Source organism: Chelmon rostratus, chromosome 8, assembly GCF_017976325.1.
Source record: "Chelmon rostratus isolate fCheRos1 chromosome 8, fCheRos1.pri, whole genome shotgun sequence".
In the NCBI taxonomy this organism is placed as follows: Eukaryota; Metazoa; Chordata; class Actinopteri; order Chaetodontiformes; family Chaetodontidae; genus Chelmon; species Chelmon rostratus.
The window spans coordinates 15,591,797-15,619,792 of NC_055665.1; the positions used below are offsets into that span (position 1 = coordinate 15,591,797).

Genomic DNA, 27,996 nt, shown 5'->3' on the forward strand with positions numbered 1-27,996 from the left:
CGACTCTTTTGATCAGTATTGATATGAGTTGGCCAGGAAGTGATGGTCTGTCAATGATTGGAGAATGTCGGTGGGTGTTGCAATGTTTTCCTTATCGCCATTGGATTTCCTCTCCGCCGCTCAAAGCTGCTGCTACTGCGTCTCCAGGCACTTCCTGCACCGAGCTACAGTTTTTCAGGCAAGGGACTATCTGTCGTCGTGAGAGGGGAGACAAGATGAGGTAATTCTGGTTTTGATACATGTAACTTGTTTTTTCCTAATATAGCACTGGCAAAAATATCACTCTCAAAAGTTTCCAGTTTTCCTGTTACTCGGCTTGATAGAATCAGATCATAACGCTTGGTAGCTAACGTTGTCCATGCAGTGTTATCTGCGCTAACTTGGGCACCTCATTAAACCAATCAATAAATGAGACGTAACATTTTAAATGGGAGCTTTTCAGTGTACCCAGTGTGATGCTTAGTAATTTCCAAGAGTATTTCGATTTAATATGTAGAAAGCTAGCTTAAACAAGGGCTACATGTTAAGTAGCGAATTGCTAGCCGCTGCTAACTGACAACGCTGTGTTGCGCTCCTCTGGCAGCAGTTTACAGTAGCTACTGTATTCATAACATTAGCTAGCGTTTGCTATCTCCTCGTTTTAACGATATGATTCGTTCCTGAGTACTACTTAAAACGCTTTCAGCTTCTTCAGTTATTTTAAATACTACAAAATGTAGGTAAGCGGCTGCTCATGTTGTAACTGTTTAACTATAACAAGAGTTAGGTGAAGTATGCCAGTTGGCTAGCAGCCTGTCAACCTGCTAGCTAACGTTAGGTGTATGACATCGTTAAAGTTCAACGCTCAAACAGCTTTTACTTTCCATCATCAGGGTTATTAAACAAGCTGAGTGGCTGTGCCCTTAGTATGGGAACTCTGTTGAGTTCAAAGTATAAGATAACCGAAACTTGCCCAAAAATACCCCGAAGTCATTCAACAGCACCCTCATTGTGTGGGAGACCAAATTAGCCCGCAGATATTATTTCTGGGTGTCCCCGCCCTGCATTTCAAGGACGTAAGGTGCAACAATGGGCATCAGTGAGGTCTGTTATTTGTGTGCATTTTATCAAGACAGGACATCAGCCAAGTATTGATTTTGTCTGCACCGCAGCTTACATAATGCTTCCTGCCTGTGATAAAACTTAAAAGATGTGACCAGTTTATTAATTTAGGGTAGACAGAAGTTCAACGCTGATAATCCTGTAATTGTACTTTGACGCAGTAAAGTCTAATGAACTGGACGCAGCTCACTCGGCATTTTAACCAAACTGCAACCTGTCAGCTAATGCCATAAAAATAATATGATAGTAATGAATGCTGCTTTATTACAATTTATATCATATACAGAGAGACATTTACGTCTTGTCAAAATCATGTTCCAAGTTATGTAGGTTTATTAAATGAGCCCCAAACCTATTTTAACAGACATTGTTTCTCATTAGGAACCTATTTCTCTATTGGGAATTTTTGAGATCATTAAGTAAGATTGTTGCATGCTCATGCGAATTGCAAAACCTCCATAATCCAGTACCATTTAGGTCAGCAATTTTCAAAATCTCCATCCTAGATTCAAATTGTGAAAGAGAGACTGTTTCCCCAAATCCTGTTAGCAAAAAGCCCTAATCATGAAAGTACCAACCAGATGTGGTCGTTCTCATGCAACCTTTCATCCACAACAATGTTGCGTCTCAGCAGGGCAACTGAGGATGTGTGACTGTGAGTCATTACGTGAAAAGACGCACCTAAGGTCAAAGGACACAATGGTTCTTGTATTGCTTCACCCTGTAACCATAATCGCTTCCTCTTATCATGACAGCTGTCCTCTGTACTTGCTCGTCTCAAATTGTAAAAATGTGAAACAGAAATATTCACCTTTGTGCAGTGAAATCTCAGGTGAATTAGAAGCACAGTTCATGTAGTTTAGCATGCTTCCTTCTTTAATGTCAATTTCATACCTATCTGCTCTAAACGTGCCTTTAGGTGGATCATCTCTCTTTAAATTCTGGTATTGTTTTTTCCACTTCTGCAATTGACTGTTGTCCTCATCTCCTTTGTCGTCGTTCAGGAACAGAGATCTTTGGGAGGGAACGTGAGGCTTGACTCAAAGGACATGACCATGACATAAACTAAGGACCCTCCTGAAACTGTCTCCTTGTTTGTCTTTTGTTATTTTTCTGTTATTTTTTTGTTATTTTTTTGTTGTTTTTTGTTGTTGTCTGGTCTCTACCTGTCTTACCTTGTTTACCATCTTCTTGTGGAAAACAGATAACTAAGTAATGCAGGATTTGTTCAAATGAAACTTTAATGTATCACACTGTCTAGAGGTCTGGCCTTTTCGCTCCTCTTGTCTGCCTGCTCACTGAGATTCAAGATAGCAATAGAGGTATCAAAGGTCGTGAAAAAGCCAGCACTTATCATAGCTGTGTGGCATTAATTACATTTCGGGCAGCATTTACCATGCTGCATACTCTACAGAATTCTTTACTTGTGCATTAATTTTAATTGTTGTAGCCTCCTTGTCTAAACAAGGTGTGTTTGTCTTATTCACACTTATTTTGTATTCAATGCAACTAAGATTCAGTTTTGTCCATTTGTGTAATTATTTAAAGATTTATTGTTAATGTTGAGTAGCTGCTCAGCTGCCTTATATTGTTATCACAATAGGTGGCTCTAAGTTGTCATGTAAACAATTTTTTTTACTTATGCAATCTTTGTGAAGAATACTTTTGTTTAAATGACTGATCTTGTAGTGGAATTTTTATGTCCTGTTGTCTTTGAATATGATGAAGTATTGCTTACCCGCTTTTCCACTGGCAGTAAATTAGAAGCTGACAGCGCTTTAGATGAAACTGTGATGGGAGCTTTCTAACTGTGACACAAAGACTCATCTTCAGTAGTTCCTATCATCACTGGATAAAACCTCTCAACAGAAGAACTTTTAAACTGGAAGAAGTTTTTTTTTTTTCAAGTGAAGACTTCTGAAATGGACAGACGGGAACAAAAGCTCAGACATGATTTTTTTTTGTGACTTTATTTCTTGAATTCAAACACTGAAGAGTGAGAATGATTTTGAGGAGATTTCTGGGTTAAAGTTCTCAGCCTGACTTTCACATTCATTGTGAAGTTCCCTGCAAATCTCGCTCCAGTGGAATTTGCTGCCAAATTTCACTCCTCAAGCCTCTAACTGTAGAGGATACTTGTCAAACTGACTTTTTCCTGATAAACCACGTCCACTTCAGTAGTGAGGATGCGATCCCCAGAACCGTCTTCACCCTCCACAGCAGAAGCCCTCCTTCATGGCCAGTTTGCGAGCTGGGGTTCCGGCAGCAACAGCAACAATAACAGCTGCCCCAACAGCCCTGGTGGTCCGGGAGGGCTCTCCCCCGCTGCCTCCCCTACTCCGTCTCTGGCCTCCAACTATGCCTTGACCCTCACCCACACCCACATACATATCCAGCGTTTATCACCCCGGCCTGGGAAGGAAGCCCGTCTGCTGCTGCCTTTGTCAGAGCTAGTAGGGTGCAGCTGCCCTCGTGCCCCAGCACCCCCTCTCCTGGTGCTGTACTGGTACCCACCAGGGAAACGACGGAAAGGGGTGTCCCGGCGCAGGCAGGTGAGGGCCTACCTGGCAGAAAGCAGGCCTGAAGCTGAGAGGTGGTCGGCTGCTGTGCAGTGTCTACTCAGAGATGTGACCGTCACTGCTGACACAGGTGAGTGTGTGTCTCACTAGAGGCTTGCTTGTGCATGTTACAAGGAGTTTTACTGTATGATGTTGTCAAAAGGCCGACATGGTTAGTTTACAGCAGACAATAGTGTGATCTTCTTAATGATCTAAAAGTATGTCCATATGAATAAGACCTGAATTCCTGTTGCTCACTACATGAAACCACACAATGTTGCCTCATGCCACCTTGATTTATGCCTCCTTTGTAAATGCTAGCTATACTTAGCTTAATGTCACAGTGACCAAAGACCTTTTTGTATTTACAGCACACACATTTTGTCACAGAGGACAGAATGGTACCAAGAGTAGTTAAGCATTTTAGGGGTTTTGCAGCAAAAAACAAAGGGGATTAACAGTCATACGTCCTAGGAGGCTGTGAGATTTATTATTCAGAGTATTTAGTTTGGATTTGTTTTGTTTGTTTGTTTCACATGACCATCCTTATCTTGGGTTTATTCATCTAATACTTTATCTTATATGTCTTCTAATACTTGTTTTTCCCCCCTTATCTGTCTTGCACACATGGTCTGTATCATTCAGTGTTCAGATGTAGGGACAAAGAGGGTGGGGCTGCTACAGCTTGCTGCCCCTTCCCATGCACAGAATCCCCCAGCTTCGGTAATCAAATAGATAGAAAGGCCCCTTTGAGTGCTTACTTTTGTGTGCGTGCGAGTGTGTGTGTTGACCTTTTCTTCACCGTTTCCTCTCATACTTTGCCAGCATCTTGTCTCTTTCCTGTTCTTTAGACTTAATCTTTAACCCTTAAATATATTAAATCCATCCAGATGCCTATCACATCACTGTCTCCTTCCCCAACGGTGATAAAACTGTCATTCATTTTTAATTTTTCCCAGTCCTCGGTTTGTCCCTTGTCTGCTCCTGCCTCATTCAAACTCTGCAGTTAACCCAAAACACTCCATTTCTGAATAACTTGATTCTGTGAATTATTATATTTATGGAAATTATATGTGTGGTCAGTTGGTCAGTTTCCTGTTGATTTGCTTTAGTGTAGTTTGTTGCATAATCCTGGATAATCTGAGAGCCCAGTCATTTCATCTCCCTCCCCTGCACCACTGACTTCCCTATATGCCATACTAAATCTTAGATTGATTTTCAGAAGCTTTTTATTTATTCAAAGCTTCACACCTGGGCTGATGCAAGAGTGTGTGTGTGATAGAAGTGTCTCAGTTTTCTCGGCAGATGGAGAGAAAATAAACTATTTGCCTCTGTGTACAGCTGTTTTGTTTTTACTAGTGTGATTAAATTCATATATTCTGAATGCTAAATGTATCCTTTGCCATGTGCCTGAATTTAAATGATAAACAGACACGCTAGCAATAGCACTATGTGCAATGTGAAGTAGATCCTGTGAGGTGAAATTAAAGAGGCTGAAATGGTTGAATGCACTCAAAGTCCAGAGTTGGGCAACACTGTGTAATGACAGCTCCCAGTTGGCTCGCTTTATGCAGTGAACCTCTAGTTCCTTTCTTTGTTCCTGACAACAACTCTGAGTTTTATCTAATTCATCCTCTCCCTTCTTTTTCATACAGAATTTTCAAGAAGTCTGCTACCTCGTCCCAGGCGACTACTGTTATTGGTCAATCCCTTCAGTGGGAGAGGCCAGGCAATGCAGTGGTGTCAGACCCACATCCTGCCAATGATCAGAGAGGCCAACATCAGCTATAACCTTATACAGACAGGTAACACAATAGCTGCAAAGGCAGCCTTGTGAAGCAGATAATACATTTGCATAGAGCATATACATATAACAGGTAGTAACTTCATTAATCTGTCTCAGAGCGTCAGAACCATGCCAGAGAGCTTATCAGAGAGATATTGCTCCCAGAGTGGGATGGCATCATCATTGTGTCTGGAGATGGCCTGCTGCATGAGGTGTGTAATGCTTTTGTTTAAGGGCTAAGAGGGGTAATTGCATAACAGTGAAGATATTTATTGTGTTTTTCTTTTAGTACCACATACATGTACAGCTTTAATTGCATCCACCAATCTGATTTTCTAAATTATCTCTGTTTCTGCAGGTAATTAATGGGCTGATGGAGCGTCCTGACTGGGAACAAGCAATAAAAATACCTGTTGGCATTCTGCCCTGTGGCTCTGGGAATGCACTAGCTGGCTCCATCAACCACAATGCAGGGTAAGTTTATATCTCAGTCATAACAGTGAGAACTGTCTGTCCTTTTCAGCCGAATCTTAGAAACTGTGGTAACATCATATCTCTGCTCTGCATTTTCTTGTTATCTTCTGTTGGTTGATAATCTGTGCTGTTTATCAGTACGGCACTGTTAGCTCTGTCATACCGCACATTTGAAATGCCATCTTGCAAAAGAGTTTTTCCAATGCCAGAAGTTTACTTTTATCAGCTAAAACAGAGTAAATCAGGGTTTCAAAGATCATGAATATGTGGATTATTTCAATAACACAAAATCAGATTAGCCTAAATTCCCAAGTCACAAGCTATTGTCTTATCTTTAAATGAAAGAGCACAACGAAGCTGTTCTTGTTGGCACCTGCTTATCTAGACTGAGATATCGCTGAATTGCATAAAAACTCTCAATTGACCTGTTGTTTGAACAGTTCTCTTCTTGTCTTTATGGACGGATGGTGATTTTGTCTTTTTTTCCATCTCTCAGGTATGACATGTGCCTTCGGGAGCCCCTCCTTTTGAACTGCTGCTTTTTGCTCTGTCGAGGCGGTGTCCGACCCATGGACGTGGTCTCTGTGACAACAAGCCCCCCTCCCTCCAGCAACAGTCGTACTGCAGCACCCAAGAGACTGTTTTCTTTCCTTTCTGTTGCCTGGGGCTTTGTGTCCGATGTGGACATTGAAAGTGAGAGGTGGGTGTTTAAGTGCTTAGTATGGAAGAAACATTCACTGTTGGCTTTGTTCATCTCAGCATTACTCTAATTCATTGCAAAAAATAGCTTTACTTGAAATCTTTCCTTATTCCAGGTATCGTGGCCTGGGCTCAGCTCGCTTCACCCTGGGCACCCTGGTGCGCATAGCTTCTCTTCGATCCTACAAGGGTCGCCTGTCCTTCCTGCCTCCCTCTATTTGCACTGCATCACCAGATGCCACACCACCTCCACCACGGAGACCCCTCTCCCGCAGTATCACAGAAGGCCTGGAGGGCTTCTGCCGAACACCCATCCATCGCACCTGCTCTGACATGGGCATCAGCGAACAGAGGAGCCTGCGTAGGGGTGAGGGAGAGAGGGAAAAAGAGGAGAGGCAGAGAGAAAGGGAGAGGAGAAGAGAGAGGGCAAGGGGAGGAGGAACTGGCGTGGTGAGGGCAAGCAGCCTGGCGGAGGACAGAGAGAGGGAACGGGAGGGGGAGGTGGAGATGGAAGCAGAAGAGGAGAGGTCAGGGACATGCTCAGAGAGATCGGGGACGAGCTCAGAATCAAACGAAAGGGATGATTGCGGTATGGGAAGGCTAGAAAGGTTGGCGGGGATAAAGGATGAAAGGGAAGATGAAGGAAGAGGGGAACATGACTCCAGTGAAATGGACGAGGAGGATAGGGGGAAGGATGGGGAGGGTAGTGGTGGTTCTGTTGAGGGGGAGAGAGTGTTGCATGCGAGAGAGCTGGGAGAGAGCTGTGGGGTCGACATGGGGCGAGAGGCAGATGAAGAGCCAGAGGGTAGTTTCACTTACCAAGATAGCCTTCAGGAAGCCAGACAGGCACTAAGAAAGAATTCAGCCCCTTCAAGCCAGATCGCCAATGCTCTCTTCAACCAGCCTCTCAGTCAGGAGGCTGATGCAGACTCTGGCACCTCATACGGGGTAGAGGACATGGATCTGAATGGAACCTACTACCAGAAAGAACCTTACCAACTTGACGTTGCTCGTGAGCGAGCTCTCACCATCTCCTCTCCCTTTCGTCACTCTCCCTTCTCTTACAAGCCCAAGACCCTGGACCAAAACCAGAATGCCTCCCGGCCGAGGCCCCTCTCCCTCCTCCAACACTCCCACTCAAACTCCCTCCCTCCAAAACTCCCCTCCCTCTCGCTGTCTCTTTCTCCCACACCTCCATCTTCCCCTTCCTGTGCCTCCCCACACTCCTTATCCTACCTTGTCCCCCGTCCGAACACCCCGAATTCCACCTCGCCCTCGCCGTCTCTACGCACACCGTCCTCATCTTTTAACTTTGACATTGCCGAGCCAGCAGGACCCCAAAAGAACCGTCCTTTCTCACTGCCTTTAAATCTCCCTAGAGATGACTTGCTACCCCCCCTCGACCAACCCCTTCCCACCAGAGACTGGGTCACCATTGAAGGGGACTTTGTCCTGGTCCTGGCCCTTTATCAGACCCACCTTGGGGCTGATCTTCATGCTGCACCCCAGGCCAGGTTTGACGATGGGCTCATCCACCTGACGTTTGTGCGGGCGGGGATCTCCAGAGCCACTTTGCTGAGATTGTTCTTTGCCATGGAAAGAGGAACCCACCACTCCGTCAGCTCGCCGTATGTGAGCCATGTAACCTGCAGGGCCTTCAGGCTGCAGCCTCTGTCTACACGGGGCACACTCACTGTGGACGGAGAACTGGTGCCCTATGGGCCACTTCAAGCGCAGGTCGGGAAGGGGGAAAATGGGCTTGTACTGGACAAACTTGAAATGCATGAAACGCTGTAATCTGAGTTTAGTCATTGTACATGATTGGATAGGGTTTGATACCAAAGTTACGGGTTATGATTCCTTCTAGATCCACCATGCATAAAGCACATGCTCATTTAACTGTACTGTGCTTTACAGGGCTGCACCAGTGATAGTATTTAGACTGTGGTCATCTCACCATATGTTCTATTACAATAGAACAACCCTATTTTAAGTGACCTGCATGTTATCTTCCAGGCAAGACTGTATATTGAGCAGAATTATGTTGTTGATGTGTTGTTTGAAACTATTTTGTTTGGCCCTATGGTGACTGACAAAAGGTGGAAAACCATCTGTTTTATAAGATTTCAATGATGATTGATTGTAAATCATTCACATGGCTGACAATGACACGTGATTGTTTTTTCCCAGCTAGTAAGGATGTATGTTGTATCTTTTAGCAGATGTACTGTAAGCCTCGACAGCACAAAGCATTAGTGACGTGGAATTATGTTGATGAGTTACTTTGAGACTTATCATTAGTAATGTATATTTTTTCTCTATATTTCACAGGTTCATCCTTCCTTGGCTCGTCTCATCGTTGGCGACTCTGGAGTGAAGATTACCAGATTCTAATCAGGGATTGGTTGAGCTGATTGATACAGCATTCTACTGAGTTATGTAATCTCTGTTGCCAACTATACTCTGAAAGAGAGGGGAGGGGGCGGAGTATCTGAGAGACTTAAAATAGCCTGGATTGTAGAAACTGTTTTTCTAGGGTTTAATGAAAGGGATAACCCACCGAGCCACGCATCATTGGAGCATGACTGCAGGGATTAATAGCGAATTTGAAAATGGATGAAAAATGCGCCTCATTGCACAGCTGTTGGATCACGCTCCGCGTACCATTAGAAGCATGAAAACTGCACAGCCTGGGATAATAAGAGGGAAGAACAATCGAATGTTTGTGGATTTTTTTTTGTGCAGATAGTGCATGTGTTGGATGTATACATAGTAGTATGCATGCAGAGAAGCACTACCTGATTGTTGCCTTTCAGTGAGATGGAAAGAAATCAGATCAAATTCAGAGAAAGTTGTTTTTGAACATGAAATGCTATAAAAACACACTGAGATTCACTTGGGCCAACACACCACTAGAAATTGGTCCCAGCTCTCTGGCTTCAGCCCCAACCCAATGTCCAAATGTTTGAGTACAAAACCTTCCGTCCCTGAAAGGAATGCCTTATCTGACACTGGACAGTGCAGTTATACCTTTGCCCTTCTTACTTATATAAGAAACCCAAATCTTTGTAATCTCTATTCATCTATCAGAGTGTCTGTCCCCTACATAAATACAACATACTGGTAGACCCACCTACCTACTGTTATCTTTAAGCATGCTAATGTCCAGTGTTTTAAAAAACAGCGGACACAGATGTGGACTTCAATGACCCTTTTGTTCATGCAAATGACTCATGTAGAGCCGCAAGATCAAGCTTTTCAGGGTCATTACTTTAGAAGGAGCAGTGGAACTGTTGAACGGTGCCCATTGCTGACATTTTTACATAATCTGCCTGTTTTTCTTAGCCAGTGGATGCACGATGATGATGTCAATGATATCAGAATTTGCAGCATATTGAACATAAAAATGTTTGAACAAAGCAAACTTCTTTGTCAGTGGTTTTAGACTGTTCATTTTCAAGAAATACTTTAGAGTCACGCACATTAGTCCTCAGCACTGTTTTATGTCCAGAATATATCACTATCTCTGAGTAATCATCTTTGGAGGCATAGAGGACATTACATGCCTCTGTTATATAGTAAGTAGTGCATTGATTTTGCACAATAACTGGAGTGAAAGCAGCATAGAAAATCACAACACTAGAATGCATATTAACTTTGGCATATGTCTAATGTAGAGTCAGATAGTGTTTTGTTCTAGAAATGGATGCACTGGTATTAATAGCTTAGTCCAGTTACTATGATAAATGGATCACATTACATTCCTATCCTGAAATGATTTAAATGTCTCAATGTGAACACTCTTAGCATTTTAAAGGTTGGACTGACTGATTACAAAATCGTTTAGACACTTTATAATCCTGCTGTAGAGATGAACCAGGGCACAACACTTGAATCCAGCAGCTCTGTGTTGTCACATCAGACTTTTGATCAAGAGCTAAATCAGATGGAGGGAAAACAACTTCCACTGAGAAATCCAGCAGCAGAGCCAATCACTGATTGATTGGGTTTTAAATGTAAAATATTTTGAGTGCTTCAGTACTTCCAAATGATGATGCGCTCCTTTGTGAAATCAAACGGCAAACCTTGGAGCTCTATTAAGAATTGTGTTTTCTAAATTCAGTGTTATAATAAAATCTGCTGACATAATCGGGTCTGGGGATAAATCTTTACTATGTGCAGTGTATCAATCAGTGAAATCATGTGCCGACTCCTTCAACATATTGTGTGTCTTTGTCATGCCTGGACAAACTAATGCCTTTGTATAATAAGCCTGTAAATTCTGGCTGTTGATCATGAACTGTTCAAACCTGACTGCAGAAAATGGAGTAAAAGTCTTTGATCACCAGGCTGTTATTCTTCCTCTTTTTTCTTTTCTTTCTTTTTTTACCTTTTACAATGCAGCTAGTCTACCACGATTACACTGTGCTTACAAAGCTACAGAATGTGAATGCAACATTTTGAAAGCTTGTAACATCACCAAACAGAAGAATCTATACACACTTTGAATGGAGTTTTTGCCAAAGTGTTTCCTCTTGATGTTTAAGAGACTAGTTATGAGAATTAAACTCTAAACACTCTGTTGTCTGTGGCCATAACTCACACCATGGTGTTATAGACCAATCTGATAGGACAATATCAGGGTATAAGTCCTCAATTGTTAATGTCATTAAGATGTCTGTAGTGGACTGCCTATATTGAAATTGTAATAATTACTAAAATGATGAAATGAAATATATGTACAAATACAATGTACAGTTAATAGACATATATCCTTTGAATAAATGTAACTTGTTAAGTTTGTCTGAAGCAAATCTCTTGTACTTCTGTCACAACAGTGTGTCTTCTTTATATAATACAGGAGTGTCCTCATGATATCAAGAGGGGGAAGTTGGAGGAAGGTTTATTAGAAACATTCTTTTGATATCAACTGAATTGGTGAAACTACTGCCCATAGACCAGTGAATTGGTCCATCAGGTTTTTCCTTGTTCTTCACTAAAGCAATTAAGGATGTCGCTCTTGTAAATTAATAAATTCTAGGAATGTATTCATGAAAGATTGTATTTTCAATGGCTGCTTCCTGCAGATGAACTTTAAATCTCAACGTGTGAGCCAGCATGAATGAGAAGTCCTTAAAGTGCTCAGAAAAATTGAAATCTACACACCTCTCATTCCATGAAGTGTGCAAAAACCTGCTGATCACAATCAGCTATAATCAAAGGCACTGGAGCAGCAAATAAATGGACACTGTGGTGACAAAATGGATTTAATTTTGAGGTTTGCAATTCCTAGGCCCCTTATTTTCCTTTTGGACCTATGAAATATAAAATTACTGTTTATACAAGAAAGCTACTTAATCAATTTAAAAGAGATGATAACTGTCTATTTCTATTAAGATCTCATCTTAGCATCCCTGAAGTCTGCAGCTACCTGGAAACATTCATATTTCAGTTTTTCTTACAAAATATAAGAATTTTCTGTTAAAATGTACTTAACAATCTATATCTGTCTCTCTCCTAGTGGAGTGAGAGAGATTTGTGAATAAATCATTGTGATTATACACACATACACATATAAATTCCTAACCCTAACCCTAGCTTATCATTTTGGAACCATGCACGTGAAGTCCGACTGACACTTACCAATTTCAACTTCAACTCCATCTTTGAATTACTAAATCTATATGTTTATATTTTGAAAATCAAATGACCGGAAGTAGAATGCCCGAAATTCTGACACCGCTTCCGGTGTCGCCACCTTCTTTGTCTCCGGCCCAAAATTTCGACACTAGTGGTTGTGTATTTTTTCCCTTTAGTTTTGAGGATATATTTACAGATATATCCATAGTTTTCTGGTATTGAATGACAGTCGACTCTGAAATATTTATGCCTAAAAGTAAAGCGCCAAAAATGGATGACCTGGACTACAGTAAGTGATCTTACTAATTAGCTATTTGCATAGGCTATCGCTAGCTAACTGTGGCTAGCTGTAGCGAGTGGTCAGTTTATTTGCTCAGGTGTGACACACTGATCATTCCGTTGAACATCTAAATGAGGATGATTGACCATCTGCTCTTTGTCGTCTTTAGTATGTGCGTGCATTTAAACCACATTTTGCTTAAAAAAAGCTAAAAAGGTGTATTAGCTTAGCCTGACGCCAACTAAACATTGATTATTTCACTGTGTGCTCGGAGCTAATGTTTCAGCTAACGTCGGTGGGCATTTAATACCCTGATCAGCCTCCCAAGTTACACAAGGGCTTGTTAAAATCGGCTACTGCTTATACTACTGAAACCGACCTCCTCCTGTTATCAGTGCCCTGCTTGCTGTAGTATGAATCAAACAGTACAGTTAATCCAGACTGTGGGCGTGGTTGGTGGTGTTTTACAGCAGCTGTTGGCTTTGCAGCGTAAACACACTGGTCTAGGAGGCTTTGGTACTGCCAGCCACTGCTGATCCCAAGCTGCTACTTTGAACTCTAGATCTGGGTGGCTCGGACAAAATAAATCACCACGATATTTTGTGCAAAATACATCAACAACGAAAATGTGACTATATCATCGAGATTTCAGACTCTGCAATTGGTTGCCATTTTATTAGGTACACTTAGTTAAAGTGAATCCACGTCAAGAGCCCTACAATACACCCTACGTTTTGAAAGCTAGAGTGTCTTTGTTGAAACTGTTGGACTGATGTTTGATAGATATTATTAGAAAGTCATCAACACCCCCGAAACTACAGTCTCCTAAGTGACAGTAAGTAAATCAACTGAAAATTATAACATGAATTATGGTAGGATTTAGTGTCGGGCTGGTGTATTAGAGTTACCTAGTTTTAGTTAGGTGGAAACTGGCAAGTCCATCTAAGTCTATTTGTGCTGTTAAACATATTTACTCGCCAGAATTTTTTAGAAACGTCATTTGATATGTTGACCAAACAAGTGGAGCCAGATTTTGGCAAATGACTTGGTGTAACTCAACTGTAACACATTCCTCAAAACCATGAACAGCAAGTAAATACATTTTTACAATAGCTGACATTCCTGAGGAGATGCCAGGTTAATATAATTGATACATCACCCAATACCACATTTTAATGCCATCTTTAGATACATCACCAAGAACTGTTTTGACAGAATTGCTTTGGTCAAGGATTTCATGCCATAGAAAAAATAGGAAGTGTACTTCATCCTAATCCCAACATCAGTTAAATAAATTGCTGTTTTACCTGCATGACACCATTTAGCATTAGCCCGTTTGGAGACCTGTGGTTCTGCCCACATCTAAGATTTTATTAAGTCAATGATGGAGCAGTAACATTCTAACAGTAATGTAAAGAGGTAACATAAATTGCTCCTCCTACTGGAAACACTTTTCATAGGGACTGCCAGTTACCAGTTGCCAGTTATCTATTTACCTTTATGATATTGTGGTGGTAGCTGAAATCGCAGAGGAAATATCTTACCACTCACCAAGTAAAACAAAAACCAATACCCATCTTGATACCCCTAGTGATAAATGCAGTTTGTTGATTTAAATTGTGGTTAACCAGGATGTAAACTAATCTGGGGTATTTTTTCCACTGAGGGCCTGGAAATGGCTATTAGAACCGCACCCCCAGATCTTTTTCTTCTTTGTAGCGTATATGTGGGAAGAATGTTTTAGAAGGGCTTCTAGAAATTAAAATTGGCTGTCTGGCTCTTTAACAGTAGCCTTGTGTCGATGTCTGTTGAGTTCATTAAGTGTTTGTCTGTTGTATTAGTGGAATATATCACTGTGGGAAGTGTTAAGGCTCTCATACATTATATTGTAGTGATGGATCATGAGCAAATTGACTTTGAGTATTTTTTTCACAGGTTGCACACACAGGTTGCAATAAAGAGATGTTAACTACTAGGGAAAATGCAGGAGGGACAACAAAGAGAGAGATAAAGGCAAAATGTTTGAAAGTGACCCAGTGCCTTTCCATTGTATGTTTTAATAGAATATTCACCTTTGGCAACTTCAGTTACTACGATAACTGTCCATCTTCCTCCACTCCTTTGTGTTGTGAGGTATTGATAGAGGGAATTAATCATAGCCAATTTTAGTAACAATGCAGTTCTCAAAATACTTGTATTTGATTCGGCTTTATGTTATTAATAAGTCTGCCTTAGGTAGTTTGGGCACAGTTACATTTGTTATATCTGCAGCAGCATTAATGGAGTCATTCTTCTTCTCTTCCCTTGTAGTCCCTGTAGACCTTAGCCCAGAGGAGCGCTCTGAGCTGGAGGACATCCGCAGGAGGAAGGGCGTCCTGCTGCAGGAGATCCAGAGGCTTAGGGAGGAATTAAGAGAGGCAATTTTGGAGGTGGAGGGTCTGGAGACCAGCACAGAGGGCAGGTGAGAAGAAAAGGCAGAGTAACGTTGCTACTAATACTCAATAATACCCTAAACAATATTGTATGACAGGAGTTGGCTTTTATTGTCACAGTGTGCACAGATTAAATTGCCATTCCCCCATACATTATCACTAGTTAATCCACTTTATCACTGTTCGCTGTGATTGGTTGCATTTTTTTTGTGTTAGTGGCCACATTTTTCTTGTTTAGAACTTGTCATCCTCCCGTTATGAAACCATCAAAGCACTCTTACAGGTGTTTGCTCACATCACCTTATTCAGCTGTACTTTGACAGCTTTTACAAACATGTCAGATGTGATTTAATCTGGAGTTTACTGCAGTCCTTGCTGCCATATTTTCACCATTTCATTTCATTTTTAGCTTTTTAATGCATCACCTTATTGCATATATACATATAAGTAATTTAGAGATGGTTTTTAGTTTGAAGATGCCTGATATTCAATACAATTGCTTAAGTTTAGTGATGATGTTTCCTTGTGATCTTTAGTGGTTTTGAATCTGTGTGAGCTGATGGAATAACTGATAAGAAGATATGATTTGAATGCTGGAGAACCCTTTTTTACTCACACTTTTGCTCCCTGCAGTAAAACTCTACAGAAAAGTAGGCATGTGGCAATGGGGAGGAAGAAATTCAACATGGACCCTAAAAAGGTGAAACTCTTCGATATTTGTACATTTCGTCCTACTTCACTTTTTGTTAGCTGTGGGCTGACGGACTCTCTCTCTCTCTGCAGGGCATTGTGTTTTTGGTGGAGAATGAGCTGCTCAGACACACTCCAGAAGACATCGCTCAGTTCCTCTACAAAGGAGAGGGCCTCAACAAGACTGCTATAGGAGATTACCTTGGAGAAAGGTGCTTGGTATCAAATATTTTCTGCCCTTTTTCTCCTTCTGTATCTGCCATTTGTAACCGTGCTCTCTTGCTATTTTGCAGGGATGACTTCAACATCAAAGTTCTTCAGGCTTTTGTTGACCTCCATGAGTTCACTGATCTCAACCTCGTCCAGGCCCTCAGGTAAACTGTGTCTGTTTGGCATGTTTTTTGTTTTGAACCAAGGACAAAATCTCTTGGATAGTGTCCTGGCATTCCGTGGTAAACAAACCTTCTCAACAATGGAAAGTCCCACTCTCATTGTTACATCAGGTTAGGGGGGAAAATGTGCACGAGAGCAGTGGTGACTGTATAACTCTGCCTTGATCGCAGAATTTGTTCACTCTCACTTGACCTAAACCTCGACCTGTTTTTTGCAGACAATTCCTGTGGAGTTTCCGTCTGCCTGGTGAAGCCCAGAAGATTGACAGAATGATGGAGGCCTTTGCTCAGAGATACTGTCATTGCAATCCTGGCGTCTTCCAGAGCACTGGTACACACAAACACACAAATGCATTACACTGCATTTAGGCCATGTAGCCTGCCTAATGTACCAAATGTAGGATGTTTTGACTTCTGTGAGCGGTTTAGAGCTGTCCCCTTAATTCATCCTTTATTTTCCTGTGATGGATCACAGGAAGGGATATTTCCGAAAGGTTTGCACTCGCACAAACCTGCCAATTCAGAAAAAAACATTGCTTTAGTGTTTGTGTTTTCATTCATTATTTCCTTAAATTGTGTGAGATGAGCTATGTTCACCATTCTCAGTAATTGTAGTAGAATGTAGCATTTTGTAGTGAATTGTTTTTGTTTCTCATTTCTGATATAAAGTAAGTTTGTTAAATTATTGATTTAATTTTTTTGCGCAGAACAAAACTCAGTGGTGCTGTATTCTCCTGCATGTCTCTCCTGTTCACAGACACATGTTATGTGCTGTCATTTGCCATCATTATGCTGAACACGAGCCTTCATAACCCAAATGTGAGGGACAAACCAGGAGTGGACCGTTTCATCTCAATGAACCGAGGCATAAACGAAGGGGGAGACCTGCCTGAGGAGTTGCTCAGAGTACGATGAACTCTTCATTGTTTTTCTTTGGAGATGGCGACGAGTGACATTTAAAATGAACCCAGTAAAGAGATTTTTAGTGGGCTCATTTTACTATCTTATGTCTTATTCCAGAATCTCTACGAAAGTATTAAAAATGAGCCCTTCAAGATCCCAGAGGACGACGGCAACGACCTCACACACACTTTCTTCAACCCGGACAGAGAGGGCTGGCTTCTTAAACTTGGTGAGATGATGCCAGTGAGGCCTTCTTGCTTTGCTTTTCTACATGTCTGCTTTAACGCTGATTATGTGCAATGCAACAAATTCAGAATGACAATACTACCGATGTCAGAAGTGTAAAATTCCAGTGAGAAAAGAAAGAGATGTGTCGTGTATGCTACTGTACTCTTTTAAAGCTTTGTGCTGTGACGTGCCCTCCTGTCGCTGAGGTTTGCTGGCTCTTTGCCTCCACTTGAATTGTCAGCTCACCGTGTTGTGGCATTTGAACATTGCCACAGCATGACAAGAGGCCCACTTTCTTGCGTCACAGCAGTCTAAAAAAATCTGATTGTTTTCTTTTGCATGGCGGGGCCTAATGTCTCTGTGTCACTAATATAATCTCCCTCTCTTTCTCTTCCTCCTCCCCATTTGGCTCTCTCTTTCTCTATTTGTCCCCTGTCTTCCTCTAAATCCTCTGTTCCCTTTTGTCTCTGCTTCTTTCCTGCGATTTCCACCCTCTACTGCCGCTGCTTGTTTTCTCAGGAGGTATGTACTGACAGAGTTGTTGTAGTTTTACAAGTCCAAATTTGCCATGTAGTTCACTGTAAGCATGTAGAGATTATAGAGTAGTATAACTTCAGCTTTGACTCCCCAAAGAAAATCTTCTCCCTCTCCTCTCACTCATCGTCATGACTGTGTTGTTGTGTTTCAGGAGGACGAGTGAAAACCTGGAAACGGCGATGGTTTATTCTTACAGACAACTGCCTTTATTACTTTGAATACACCACAGTAAGTGTTTGTGTCCACGTTTGACATCTGCGTGAATTTGACATGGTAGCTCCTTGATTCATTTGGCGCATTAAACCACCCTAACAGGACGATGTTTCTGATTTTGCATTGGGTTTTCTAGAAATTACCAATCGAATTCATAGTATCTTAGAGTAAAATGCGGTAATGTTACGAATTGCAAGGCAACTGAAAAACATCAGCAATAGTGTACTGTATCTGCACGGAAGTTGACTTACTCAACTCAAGGATTAAATGCATAACTTTATTAATCCTTAGAGGAAAAACTGGTTTAGTTTCCCATGCACAGTAAAAACAGAGAAACAAGTCAGTCTGGTCACAAAAGACAACATATCAGAGATAACCTACCATTGCAGTACTAACACAAACACACTAAGCTAGCACATTCCAACAGGATGTTAATGGAGCTCAGGGCTGCTCCAAGCCGCAAAGTTAAAAATTGAAACCATAAATGTACAATTGGTCACTGAAACGCTAGTCATAAGTAATGCAGCTAAGAACAAGGTGATCATTTTAATTCTGAATTGATTATGTTTTTTTGTAAAAAAATGACAATAAGTGCAGCTTTCCTTATATTTGACAAATTTTAGCAGAGACAATAAAACATTGGTTGAATTTCTGTTCATTGTTACTCTCTCAGATTCCTTTTGTCGAGACTGATTAAACACATAAAACTCTTTTGAATGTTGTAGTTACTCTTTTGGCTCTAATCTGCTGTGATTGTGTGCTCCTCTAACAGGATAAGGAACCACGAGGGATCATTCCCTTGGAAAACCTCAGCATCCGTGAGGTAGAAGACCCAAGAAAACCTGTAAGTTTGCATTTTTGTAGTATTGGCAAATGTAAAAATCATATTTGTTATTATTTCAAAATCTAGCATATATTGTGATTGTGTATCCTATTTTCTCTTCTCTTTCTCCCGAAAAAGAACTGCTTCGAGCTATACATCCCCAACAACCGTGGTCAGCTGATTAAGGCGTGTAAGACGGAGGCTGATGGGCGCGTAGTGGAAGGAAACCACATGGTGTACCGTATCTCCGCTCCCACACCTGAGGAGAAAGATGAATGGATCCACAGCATCAAGTATGTATATGGAGAAAAATGGAGGATAATGTCACAGGAAAAAAGGGGTAGTGGTAGACCAGCAGGCCTTTTGGCCAAATTGTGGGTAAACTCTTGTTTAAGGGCCTAATTTAATATTGTAAGTGCTGTCTGGAATGTACGTGGACCTTTTCTGATGTGTATTTTATTTAATTTTTTTTTGTTTGTCCCTTATACAGATCTGCTGTCAGTGTTGACCCCTTCTACGAAATGCTTGCTGCCCGGAAGAAACGTATATCACTGAAGAAGAAGGAGGAGCAACCGTAGACCCTTTCTCTCCCCTCCCTGTCTTCCTTTGTCCTTCCCATCCATCCCTCCAACACTGGACATTTCACCCTTGCTCCTCCCTACCTCTTCACAAGTTTTGTTAGCCCTTCTTTCCGCATCCTCGAACGCACCCTCAGCGGACTCGCTGCTGTCCTGTCTTGAAAACCACATTCGGAGTGAAGCACTCACCTACTGTGGCTGCCTCCTCTTCTTCTCTTGGTTCTTACACCACTGCTGTAACACACAACCTGACACACAACAGCCAGAGCACACCGTCTGTCCCGTCTTTTCACCACATTCCTCGGCGAAACGTGTCTTGGACCATATTCACACTATTGTGATGTAATTTTCTCTTCTCTTGCCATTTTAGCACATATGGCTGAATTTTAGACCAGTATCTGAAAAAGCTATGCGTGTACCGAAATCATGCATCTTTTTGACATTTACCTCTGCGTTAGTGTGAACATGGTCTCATTCAGGGTGGTGAGCAGCTTCAGTTCGTGTGAAGTACTCTTTCACATTTGTTGATGCCACCTACGTGCGAAATAGCCTTTCTTGATTGTGCTCACCCCAGACAAAACATGAACTCACTGATCAAACACTAACATCACTTATTTCCAGTTAGTGTTGAGCAGACGATAGAGGCATTTGAGTCATAAAGATTCATGTGCCCGTTGCTTCCTATAGTACTCTTCATGGCTTTAGTACACATTACTACTGTCTACACTTAGATACTGTAAGCATTATGTGAGGAAAATGCCACTGTTCTTTTCTCTTTATACTGACACTACGTTTATACCGCCAAGTTACTGTTGATCTTCAAATATGGTCGGGTCTCGAGGCGCAGAGGTTGCTGTACTTGCAAAATGAATGGAGGCAAAAACAAGCAGCTTCTCTCCTTCCAGATAGCTGCTTGTTCCAGCTCACTGAGTCAATCTATGTTCTTCAGCATGTTTCTTAACATGTTTACGCAATAGCAGAGAAAACTGTAGCTCCAGTCTGGACGCTTGCTAACAAATCCTTTATAACACTCTACTGAGCAATGATCACCGCGTCCTCTCAGATATGATGTTCTCGCATGCCACAAGTCATCTCCTTCTTGCTCAACACTACAATCTCACGACATCTCTCTCACACCTAAGAACTCTGTCAGACATTTAACCGTTAGAGCCTGGTCTGTCCGCAATAGTGAGTTTCAAGAAATCACAAAGGCAGCTCATTACAATGTATACTTTTTGTAAATAGTTGTTAGCATATTTGTTTACGACACACATAGAAATGATTTAATTTATTCTTGATCTTTTGTTAAAATCTGATTTTTTTTGTACGAGCTACTGTAGGACTGCATGTTGATAAACTGAGGTGTCAGCTGTAGGTGCTGATGCATCAATGATCATGCTAGTGCACTGATTTGAGAAGTGTTAGTGTTCCCTGTTGACTTGGAAAAATTGAATTTAGTGTGCAAGTTGATTTATGCATAGAGTAAATTGTCTTAATTGTAGTTTGTTTGGAAAATAAGAAGATATTTAGGAGATGTTTAGTAGTCTGGTTTGCCTCTTGACCAACCTGGTGGTTTTTTGAGTAAAACAGACTCAGTTAAAGCACAAAGAAGTCTCACACTCTGTTAATGTCCAGTTTTTACTTCACTGGCTGCTCACTGTCCACTTGAAGGGTGAGGTGAAGATAGCTGAAATTGAAATATTCCCATCGTACCACAGTGATATAAATGAAGAGACAACAAAACAAGGAACACTAACAATGCTTTGATTCATTATGTACAAGTAAACATATTCAGATGTAATGAATCAGTAAAAAATTTAGATTTGTGTCCAGTGATAGATTTTGCTTGACATCCAGTTCATAAACTTATTTCTACTAGTTTAATGAATTGGCATTTTTAGATGGTAGTAAAAATAATTGTCTACTGCACTTTATCAATTTTAGCATTTTGGAGAAAATGCTGCTACTTTGACTGACAATATTCCAAGACTCTGTAGCACCCTCTTCTGGTGATCCACACACACTGCAATATGCTGAAGGATGAATCCATGAACTGCGCAGAAATACTGTATACCGCTACCACCTGGTCAGGGCCAGCTATAGCAGCAACACTCTGACCAGCATGTACTGTATTAACCTTAGTTTGTTCACTTGATAAATATGTTGTTTGAGGCTGAATGGAGTCTCTGTGATCAGAACATGTGGACCTTGTTTTAAAGACACAGCAAGTGATTGGTCCTTCAAATACAGATGTGGGATTGCCTTTTACCTGACAAAGGCCTAACTTTATGTCTCCATGTTAGTGCTTCTTCACATGTTTGTAGGCCTTCACCTTCTGGTTATTCTTGAAGTGCAAAGTTGCCAAAAAAACTGTTGGGACAACAAATGTTTCCATTAGAACAAAAGAATGAACACTGAAATGATCAGACTGAAACTGGACCTCTGTTTCTGATTCTTGTGACCCCCGGAGCCACCTCTCTCAGAAACTGTTTTTATTTTCTATTTATTTATTTTTATTTACTGTGAGGTGAAGATCGATAGATCATCTGTAAATGTAGCAAAAGGAAAACCACGATACATTGGTGCCAGTAAACTACTGTGTAACAATAAACGGTAAACAGAGATGACGGGTTGCTCTATGTGTTTTTATTTCTTCTGGGTTTTTGTCTTATATTTTAGCTGTCAAATCACCTTTATTTAGTTGATCACAACTTTGCCTCAAGGGGCTTTACAATCTATATAACATATAACACTATGAGGAAAAACTGCCCCCATTTGTTTTCTAATGGGGATAAAAAATAAAAGAATCCCTGGAAAGAGCAGCAGAGGAGGGATCCCTCTGCAGCGACAGTCAGACATGCAATAAGCTAAACCATAGATTTTAAATATATATGAAGAATATGATTCAAGAGGATGACACAAACATGAGGCAAAGTTCAAGCACAACATTTACACAGATAGAAGAAAGGTAACACACACAGAGGGTGACAGACAAGAGGATGAATCTCCTGGAGAACATCAGGTCCACATCCAAACATCTGGAAGGAGGCAGCGAGATCCAGGGGAGAGAGAGAGAGGTCACAGGATGGATGATGGTCCAGCACAGAGGACAAGGGGGTTGTTGTTTTGCTGACAGATTAAACCTGTCAAATAAAACTGGGGCTGCAGCAGTTCTGTCAGTGTTAGAAGCTGACATAAGCTGTTGATTGAATCTTGACAAAGCTTTTAAATGAAAGAGTGCCAGTCAAAGTTTGACCTCCTGGTGGCGCTAGATGAAAAGTCATTGTATGACCAAAGTCATTTGTTTTTTTCCTCTGAGTACCAGAGATGTTTGTTCTGAGTTTTATGGCGGGCCACTTTATGGCCACATATGAAATATTCTTAATCTACCAGATGGACCACCGCAAAATTATGCACATACATTCATCGTGCTCAGAGGGTGCATCGCAGTGACTTTGGTGATTAACTTTCATTACAGCGCCACCATCAGGTCAAAACTTCAATTTGTCAAATTATTTGGTTTATGACCTAATACCTCCCATCATACTGAGCTGTACTTTGTCTCGCACTAATTAGCAAATGTTATCATGCTGGCACGCTAAACCAAGATGGCCGAACATAGTAGCATTCATTACCTGCGAATCAGCATGTAGGCGTCGTCGGTGTGAACATGTTGTTGTGTCCTTGAAGCTCAGGCAGCAGCATCAGGAGGCACCAACCCTCACTACAGTACATGGAGGAACAAATATGTATTTCTGCCTAAACAAGGCGAGTGAATATTGTACTTAGATTGATCAGATGGATACAAACGCCAGCCTTCTCTTTACAGGAAATATGCTCTCTCGCTGTTGGTCCTCCACCACCCCTCAGCATCACAGGCATGAGAGGCTCATGCATCATCACTCCTACAGTATTTACCAGCCTGCTGACCTCCAGGTTATTTGATACTTGTTCTGAAACAATGGATACCCACCTGTATTTGATGAAAGACAGAATGTTGTTATTATGTTTAACAGGATGAGCAGCTTGACTGGATCTGTGGCAGAGGGGAGTTGTAGTCTTAAGATTGAGAGGCTGGAGATGTCGCACAACCAGGACAGACTTTACCCTCGGTTAGACATGAACCCCTTTACCTCCTAGCACACCGTGGGTCTCACATATTTTATTGATGCTTCAGAGAGTCAGGCTAGCTGTTTTAACAGGCTGTTGGGTGGAACCTTTTATTTAACAGGCTGTTGTTGTTTGTCTCTTTACAGCGTTTCACGTTCTGGCTGCCCATGTTCCTTTCAGATTCAGCGGCCTGACCCGCTCCTGTGTGGTGATTCCCCACAGCTTCCAGTTGCAGGAGGATGGGAGATGACCTCCACCCTCACTTTCATGGCTGCTGGATGGGGACGGGGTCAAAAGCCTAACCTGTATAGCTGTCTCAGGCCAGCACAGTCTAATAGTATCCTTCTATCCTGTCTTGCTGCTACTTTGTACATATCTCCAGGCTCCATGAGTGCTCTTCGGTAGGCCTTAGGTTGTGAGCCTGCAAGTAGTAACAGCCGTTTTTTGAGATAATGAAGGATTCACACGATGCCCTTTCTGTATTTATCATGTGCTGATGTGTTAGGGCACAGGCAAGTGCTTAATCTGTGACACATTTAAAAACTGTGAGACTCTTCAGAATTCAGTGACACCTTCAGCTTTAAATCAGATCCTGGTATCAGCAAATGTAGATTGTGGGCCGGATCAGACCTGGACCTCTGTGACCTATACTTTGGGATGCAGCGCGAAACAGTGGACATTAATTCATCCTGGTTTACCTGCAAATAACTGAACATTTAAGTTTATGATAACCGAATTTGCTGGCTTGTCAAAAGTAAATGAGCGGTTTGCCCATCATGAATCTTGTTCACAATGCTGCGTGCACACACCTGCACTTACTGTAAACCTCATGTACCAACTTTAAAATGGAATATCCTCAATATTTGTATGACACAAATGTCAGAAGTACGTTTCTGCATTTTCAATGTTTAGCTGAGACTGAGAAAACGCTAAAAGAAAGCACAGAAATACACTCTATTAGAAATGTATTTATTTTGCTAATCATCAGTAACATTAAAATATTTCCAATAATAATAATAATAATAATTCCAATTAAAAATAGGTTTCAGGTTAATAATGGCACTAAAATTATGTACCAACATATCTTCACATTCTGCTTGTTCCACTTCAGACAAAAAAGGCAGCTGTCATCGACAGCTATTCATTGCAAAACAGTTGCAATTATCTTGAGATGCAACATGCAAAAAAATAAATAATAAAATAAGCCGGTTAGAACCAGCATGAGGCAGTTGACAGAGGAAAGCGTAAGTTCACTTAGTTATATTGCTGTACGTTGCTTGCTTAACTTAACTTCCTCACTCTTTGGCTGAAAGGATAGGGAAACGGGTGTGACCGCTATGAAGCTGGGTGTAGATAAGAAGAAAAACTGAGCAGTGATGCTGCCATCGTCACCACTTAAGAGAGCGCAATCAAAGAGGCCAGCGGTGCCACCAGGAGCAGGAGGCCAGCACTTGTGCTGCTGGCGCTGTTGCAGAAGTCACCCTGACAGCAGGTGACTTCTCCTCCAATGGCTCCTCTGATCTGCGGATTTTGTGAATTTGTGCACATGTCTCTGGAGGCACAGCCCTTCATGATCGCCTTTTTACCTCCTGAAGACACTGAGAGAATGAAAATGATGTTAGCGTGTGAGGTTCAAGTGTTAATACATCAACTAGAATCACTGAAAAGGAAATATGCAGAACAGTGTCAGATGTTTAATGCTGTGGGCGTGTTACCTGTTTTTGAGATGCAGTGGTCCTCACTCCCCCGACAGTTTAGAGTTGCGGTGCACTTTAGTCCATTGCAGTGGTAGCATCTTTTACCATTGGGACTGGTCTGGTTGGGTTCTGTAACAGAACATAAACTGTTTATATTGTTTGGGGAGGTAGACAGGGATGGAGGGGTGACTGCAGTGCTCTTTTCTTCTTCAGTGCCCTCTTCAAGGACCATTTGTCTGGCAGACTTTGGGCATTTGTTTCCCCGCTGATGTTTATGTTGGAATAACTGCGATTAAAATAACAACAACAAAATGTAGATTTATGCCATTTTTTAATAGAGAGTCTGATTCTAATATGATTAGATTTGATTCTGAAATACATCAAAATGAATGAGAACATGATTGGCCTACAGACAATAAAGCAAAATTAACAGGAACCTAGAGTCTCTCTCACACACATAAACACGTGTACACACACACACAGGGAACACACACACACACACACACACACAAACACAGATATCAACAAGATGTTCCTGAATGATACAGTAATTTCTGCTATTTGAAGCACCCTCTCTCTCTGCAGTAAAAATACAGATAATGTTTGCCCGATCTCCAATATTACATACACCCATACTCAAACCCACACCCCCCCACACACATACACAAACACATACACACAGTCTGCTATGTGCAGCTCCACTGTGGCAGTTGGAGGTATTTTGCCCTTCAGCTCATCTGTGGCAGATGCTGATGGAGGGTACAGGAATTTCCCTCATACTGGCTCTAACAATATCTGCTCCGAACATATTGTCTCAGGTTCTAATATAAGGACTACTATCATCAATCCATAATACCTGCAATCACAATGTCAGCATGGTGGAAGACATGAATATACAACTTCTATATATATTAAAAAATGTACTGTGACATTTAGTGAATGAAACATGAGGACTGCATCCAACTTTTAAGGTCATGGGAGAGTAGTTTTTACATTCTTGACTCTTTCTGCTCATCCAACTAAATGCCGACAACTCAGCTGTCTGTGCAAAGAAACATCTAAATACCAATAGACAACATAAGTAAGTTACCAGGGGCATGTTGGGTGTTGCAGAGCTCGGAGGCGCAGCACTTGCTGGTGAGTACGGTTCTGGAAATTCCCAAGTTGACTGAGCCCTCAACACACTGGTCAGCCAAAAAACAAGTTTTCATGTGGACGTCAGCAAGTTTTGAACCACCTGCAACAGAAGAGCCGCCTTTGTAAACTGGGCCCCATTAAAAAACTGTTTCACAACAAAAACGATGCACCACAAAATACCATACCTGCATATGAAGTGATTCTCAGTGCACCACACTGATAAGATGATGAAGGGCATTCTTTTTCTGTGTCTTCGCAGGTTCCCGAGCTTGCCGGTATACACCTAAAACATTTCAGGGGGTAGGCTGATACAACACAAAACTCAGTTTTAAAAAATGAACTTTCCTTCTCTACAAGGGGTGCACACAATTGTTTTAACCTTAACCATAACCACCTCAACTCTAAAGAACATTAATCAAGATTATTAATCATCATTATGATTAATTATAAGCACAGCTACAAATATGGGTAATACAGTCTGAGACAATTCTACCATACGTGGGGTTTTTCTTGTTTGTCTTTTTGTCAAATATAACAGAATGTAAAAGAGGCCAAATCATCAGCGTAGATGTGAAAGTACAAATAACCAACAGCAAGATTAAAGATTAAACAGTTAAAAATCAGATTACAGAACATGAACTTGCCTGCAGGGAGAAGCACAATCCCAAAGACCAGAGCAAGGAGATGCATTTTGTGATGGTTCGATACAACTGAGTTTTAGCTTGATCTGTCACAGCTTTAAGTAGTTCTCCTGAGAGGGAGTTGTCTTCATCCTCAGACCACTCCTTCATTCCTCCTTTGGTAATGTCAAAATGTGAAAGTCAGAAAAACCTCCAAAATATTGATAGACAGATCGTCTCTTTAACATTTGGCAGACTAAAAAATGATGATGTTTTCTGAATTGCCTTATCAGGCGATTGCAGCTTATTACCATTTTTGGAGCATTTTCAATTTACTTATCAATGGACTGCACGAACGCAGATACTGACTATGTTTGCCACTCATGCAGGAGTAAAAGTGGCAACTTCAAAAGCATGGTGGAATGACATGTATGCCCATACTGAAAAAACAAAAAACAGAAGTAAAACAAGCTAATGAACATTTTTACCAGCATGATTAGTGTTGTGAAATGGTGGCTGTGTTTTGGTCATTTGTTCTCTACAATAACACACACACACACACACACACACACACACACACACACACACACACACACACACACACAGATCAACAAGATGTTCTTGAACGATACAATAATTTCTGCAATTTGAGGCACTGAGCACTGTCTCTCTCTCTCTGCAGCAGAAATACAGATATTTTTTCCCCAATGACCAATATTTACATCCTTCCAGTACTTGTACGACATTTACTTCTCTGCACTAATCAAACAAGAGCAATTTTATGTACTTTAGTATAAACTCCTCATGTTCTTCATGTTGTAGGGTCAATCAGGTGAATAAGTACACAAACATTTCACTGAATACATGTCACGTATTACAAATTAAATATGATCCATTTTAGACTGAATGTGAGGTTAATTCTTTGTATTTTGCATTCTAAAATATAATTCTGAGTCACGCTTGAGTCTTTGCAGGGGTTGTGTGACACACAGCATCTCTAATTAATTGCTAGAGATAATATCAACAATGCAACCTTCCCCTTTCTTTGGATCCTTGAGGACATTTTGCCTTCTGAATGAACATTCGGGACAGTCTAAC

General features: G+C 41.3%; 3 protein-coding genes across 3 annotated transcripts; 2 read left to right on the plus strand and 1 right to left on the minus strand.

Annotated features, from left to right (window-relative positions):
- Nucleotides 1-107: 107 nt before the first annotated feature.
- Nucleotides 108-11,410, plus strand: sphk2 (sphingosine kinase 2). Its single transcript, XM_041943148.1, has 8 exons — nucleotides 108-220; nucleotides 2,106-3,750; nucleotides 5,315-5,464; nucleotides 5,563-5,657; nucleotides 5,804-5,919; nucleotides 6,416-6,619; nucleotides 6,735-8,355; nucleotides 8,950-11,410. Exons 2-8 carry the CDS (start codon nucleotides 3,288-3,290, stop codon nucleotides 9,010-9,012), a joined length of 2,712 nt encoding a protein of 903 aa, XP_041799082.1. The 5' UTR covers nucleotides 108-220; nucleotides 2,106-3,287; the 3' UTR covers nucleotides 9,013-11,410.
- A 969-nt stretch (nucleotides 11,411-12,379) lies between these two features.
- cyth2 (cytohesin 2) lies at nucleotides 12,380-21,952 on the plus strand. The gene is made up of 12 exons (XM_041941560.1): nucleotides 12,380-12,547; nucleotides 14,849-14,999; nucleotides 15,604-15,670; nucleotides 15,754-15,872; nucleotides 15,954-16,034; nucleotides 16,271-16,383; nucleotides 16,810-16,958; nucleotides 17,073-17,184; nucleotides 17,872-17,948; nucleotides 18,706-18,777; nucleotides 18,895-19,049; nucleotides 19,247-21,952. Exons 1-12 carry the CDS (start codon nucleotides 12,481-12,483, stop codon nucleotides 19,332-19,334), a joined length of 1,251 nt encoding a protein of 416 aa, XP_041797494.1. The 5' UTR covers nucleotides 12,380-12,480; the 3' UTR covers nucleotides 19,335-21,952.
- Nucleotides 21,953-24,399: 2,447 nt separating this feature from the next.
- Nucleotides 24,400-27,075, minus strand: LOC121609851 (urokinase plasminogen activator surface receptor-like). Its single transcript, XM_041941561.1, has 5 exons — nucleotides 26,923-27,075; nucleotides 26,464-26,583; nucleotides 26,232-26,378; nucleotides 25,160-25,270; nucleotides 24,400-25,042 (listed from the first exon to the last, which is right to left on the minus strand). Exons 1-5 carry the CDS (start codon nucleotides 26,966-26,968, stop codon nucleotides 24,840-24,842), a joined length of 627 nt encoding a protein of 208 aa, XP_041797495.1. The 5' UTR covers nucleotides 26,969-27,075; the 3' UTR covers nucleotides 24,400-24,839.
- Nucleotides 27,076-27,996: the final 921 nt, after the last annotated feature.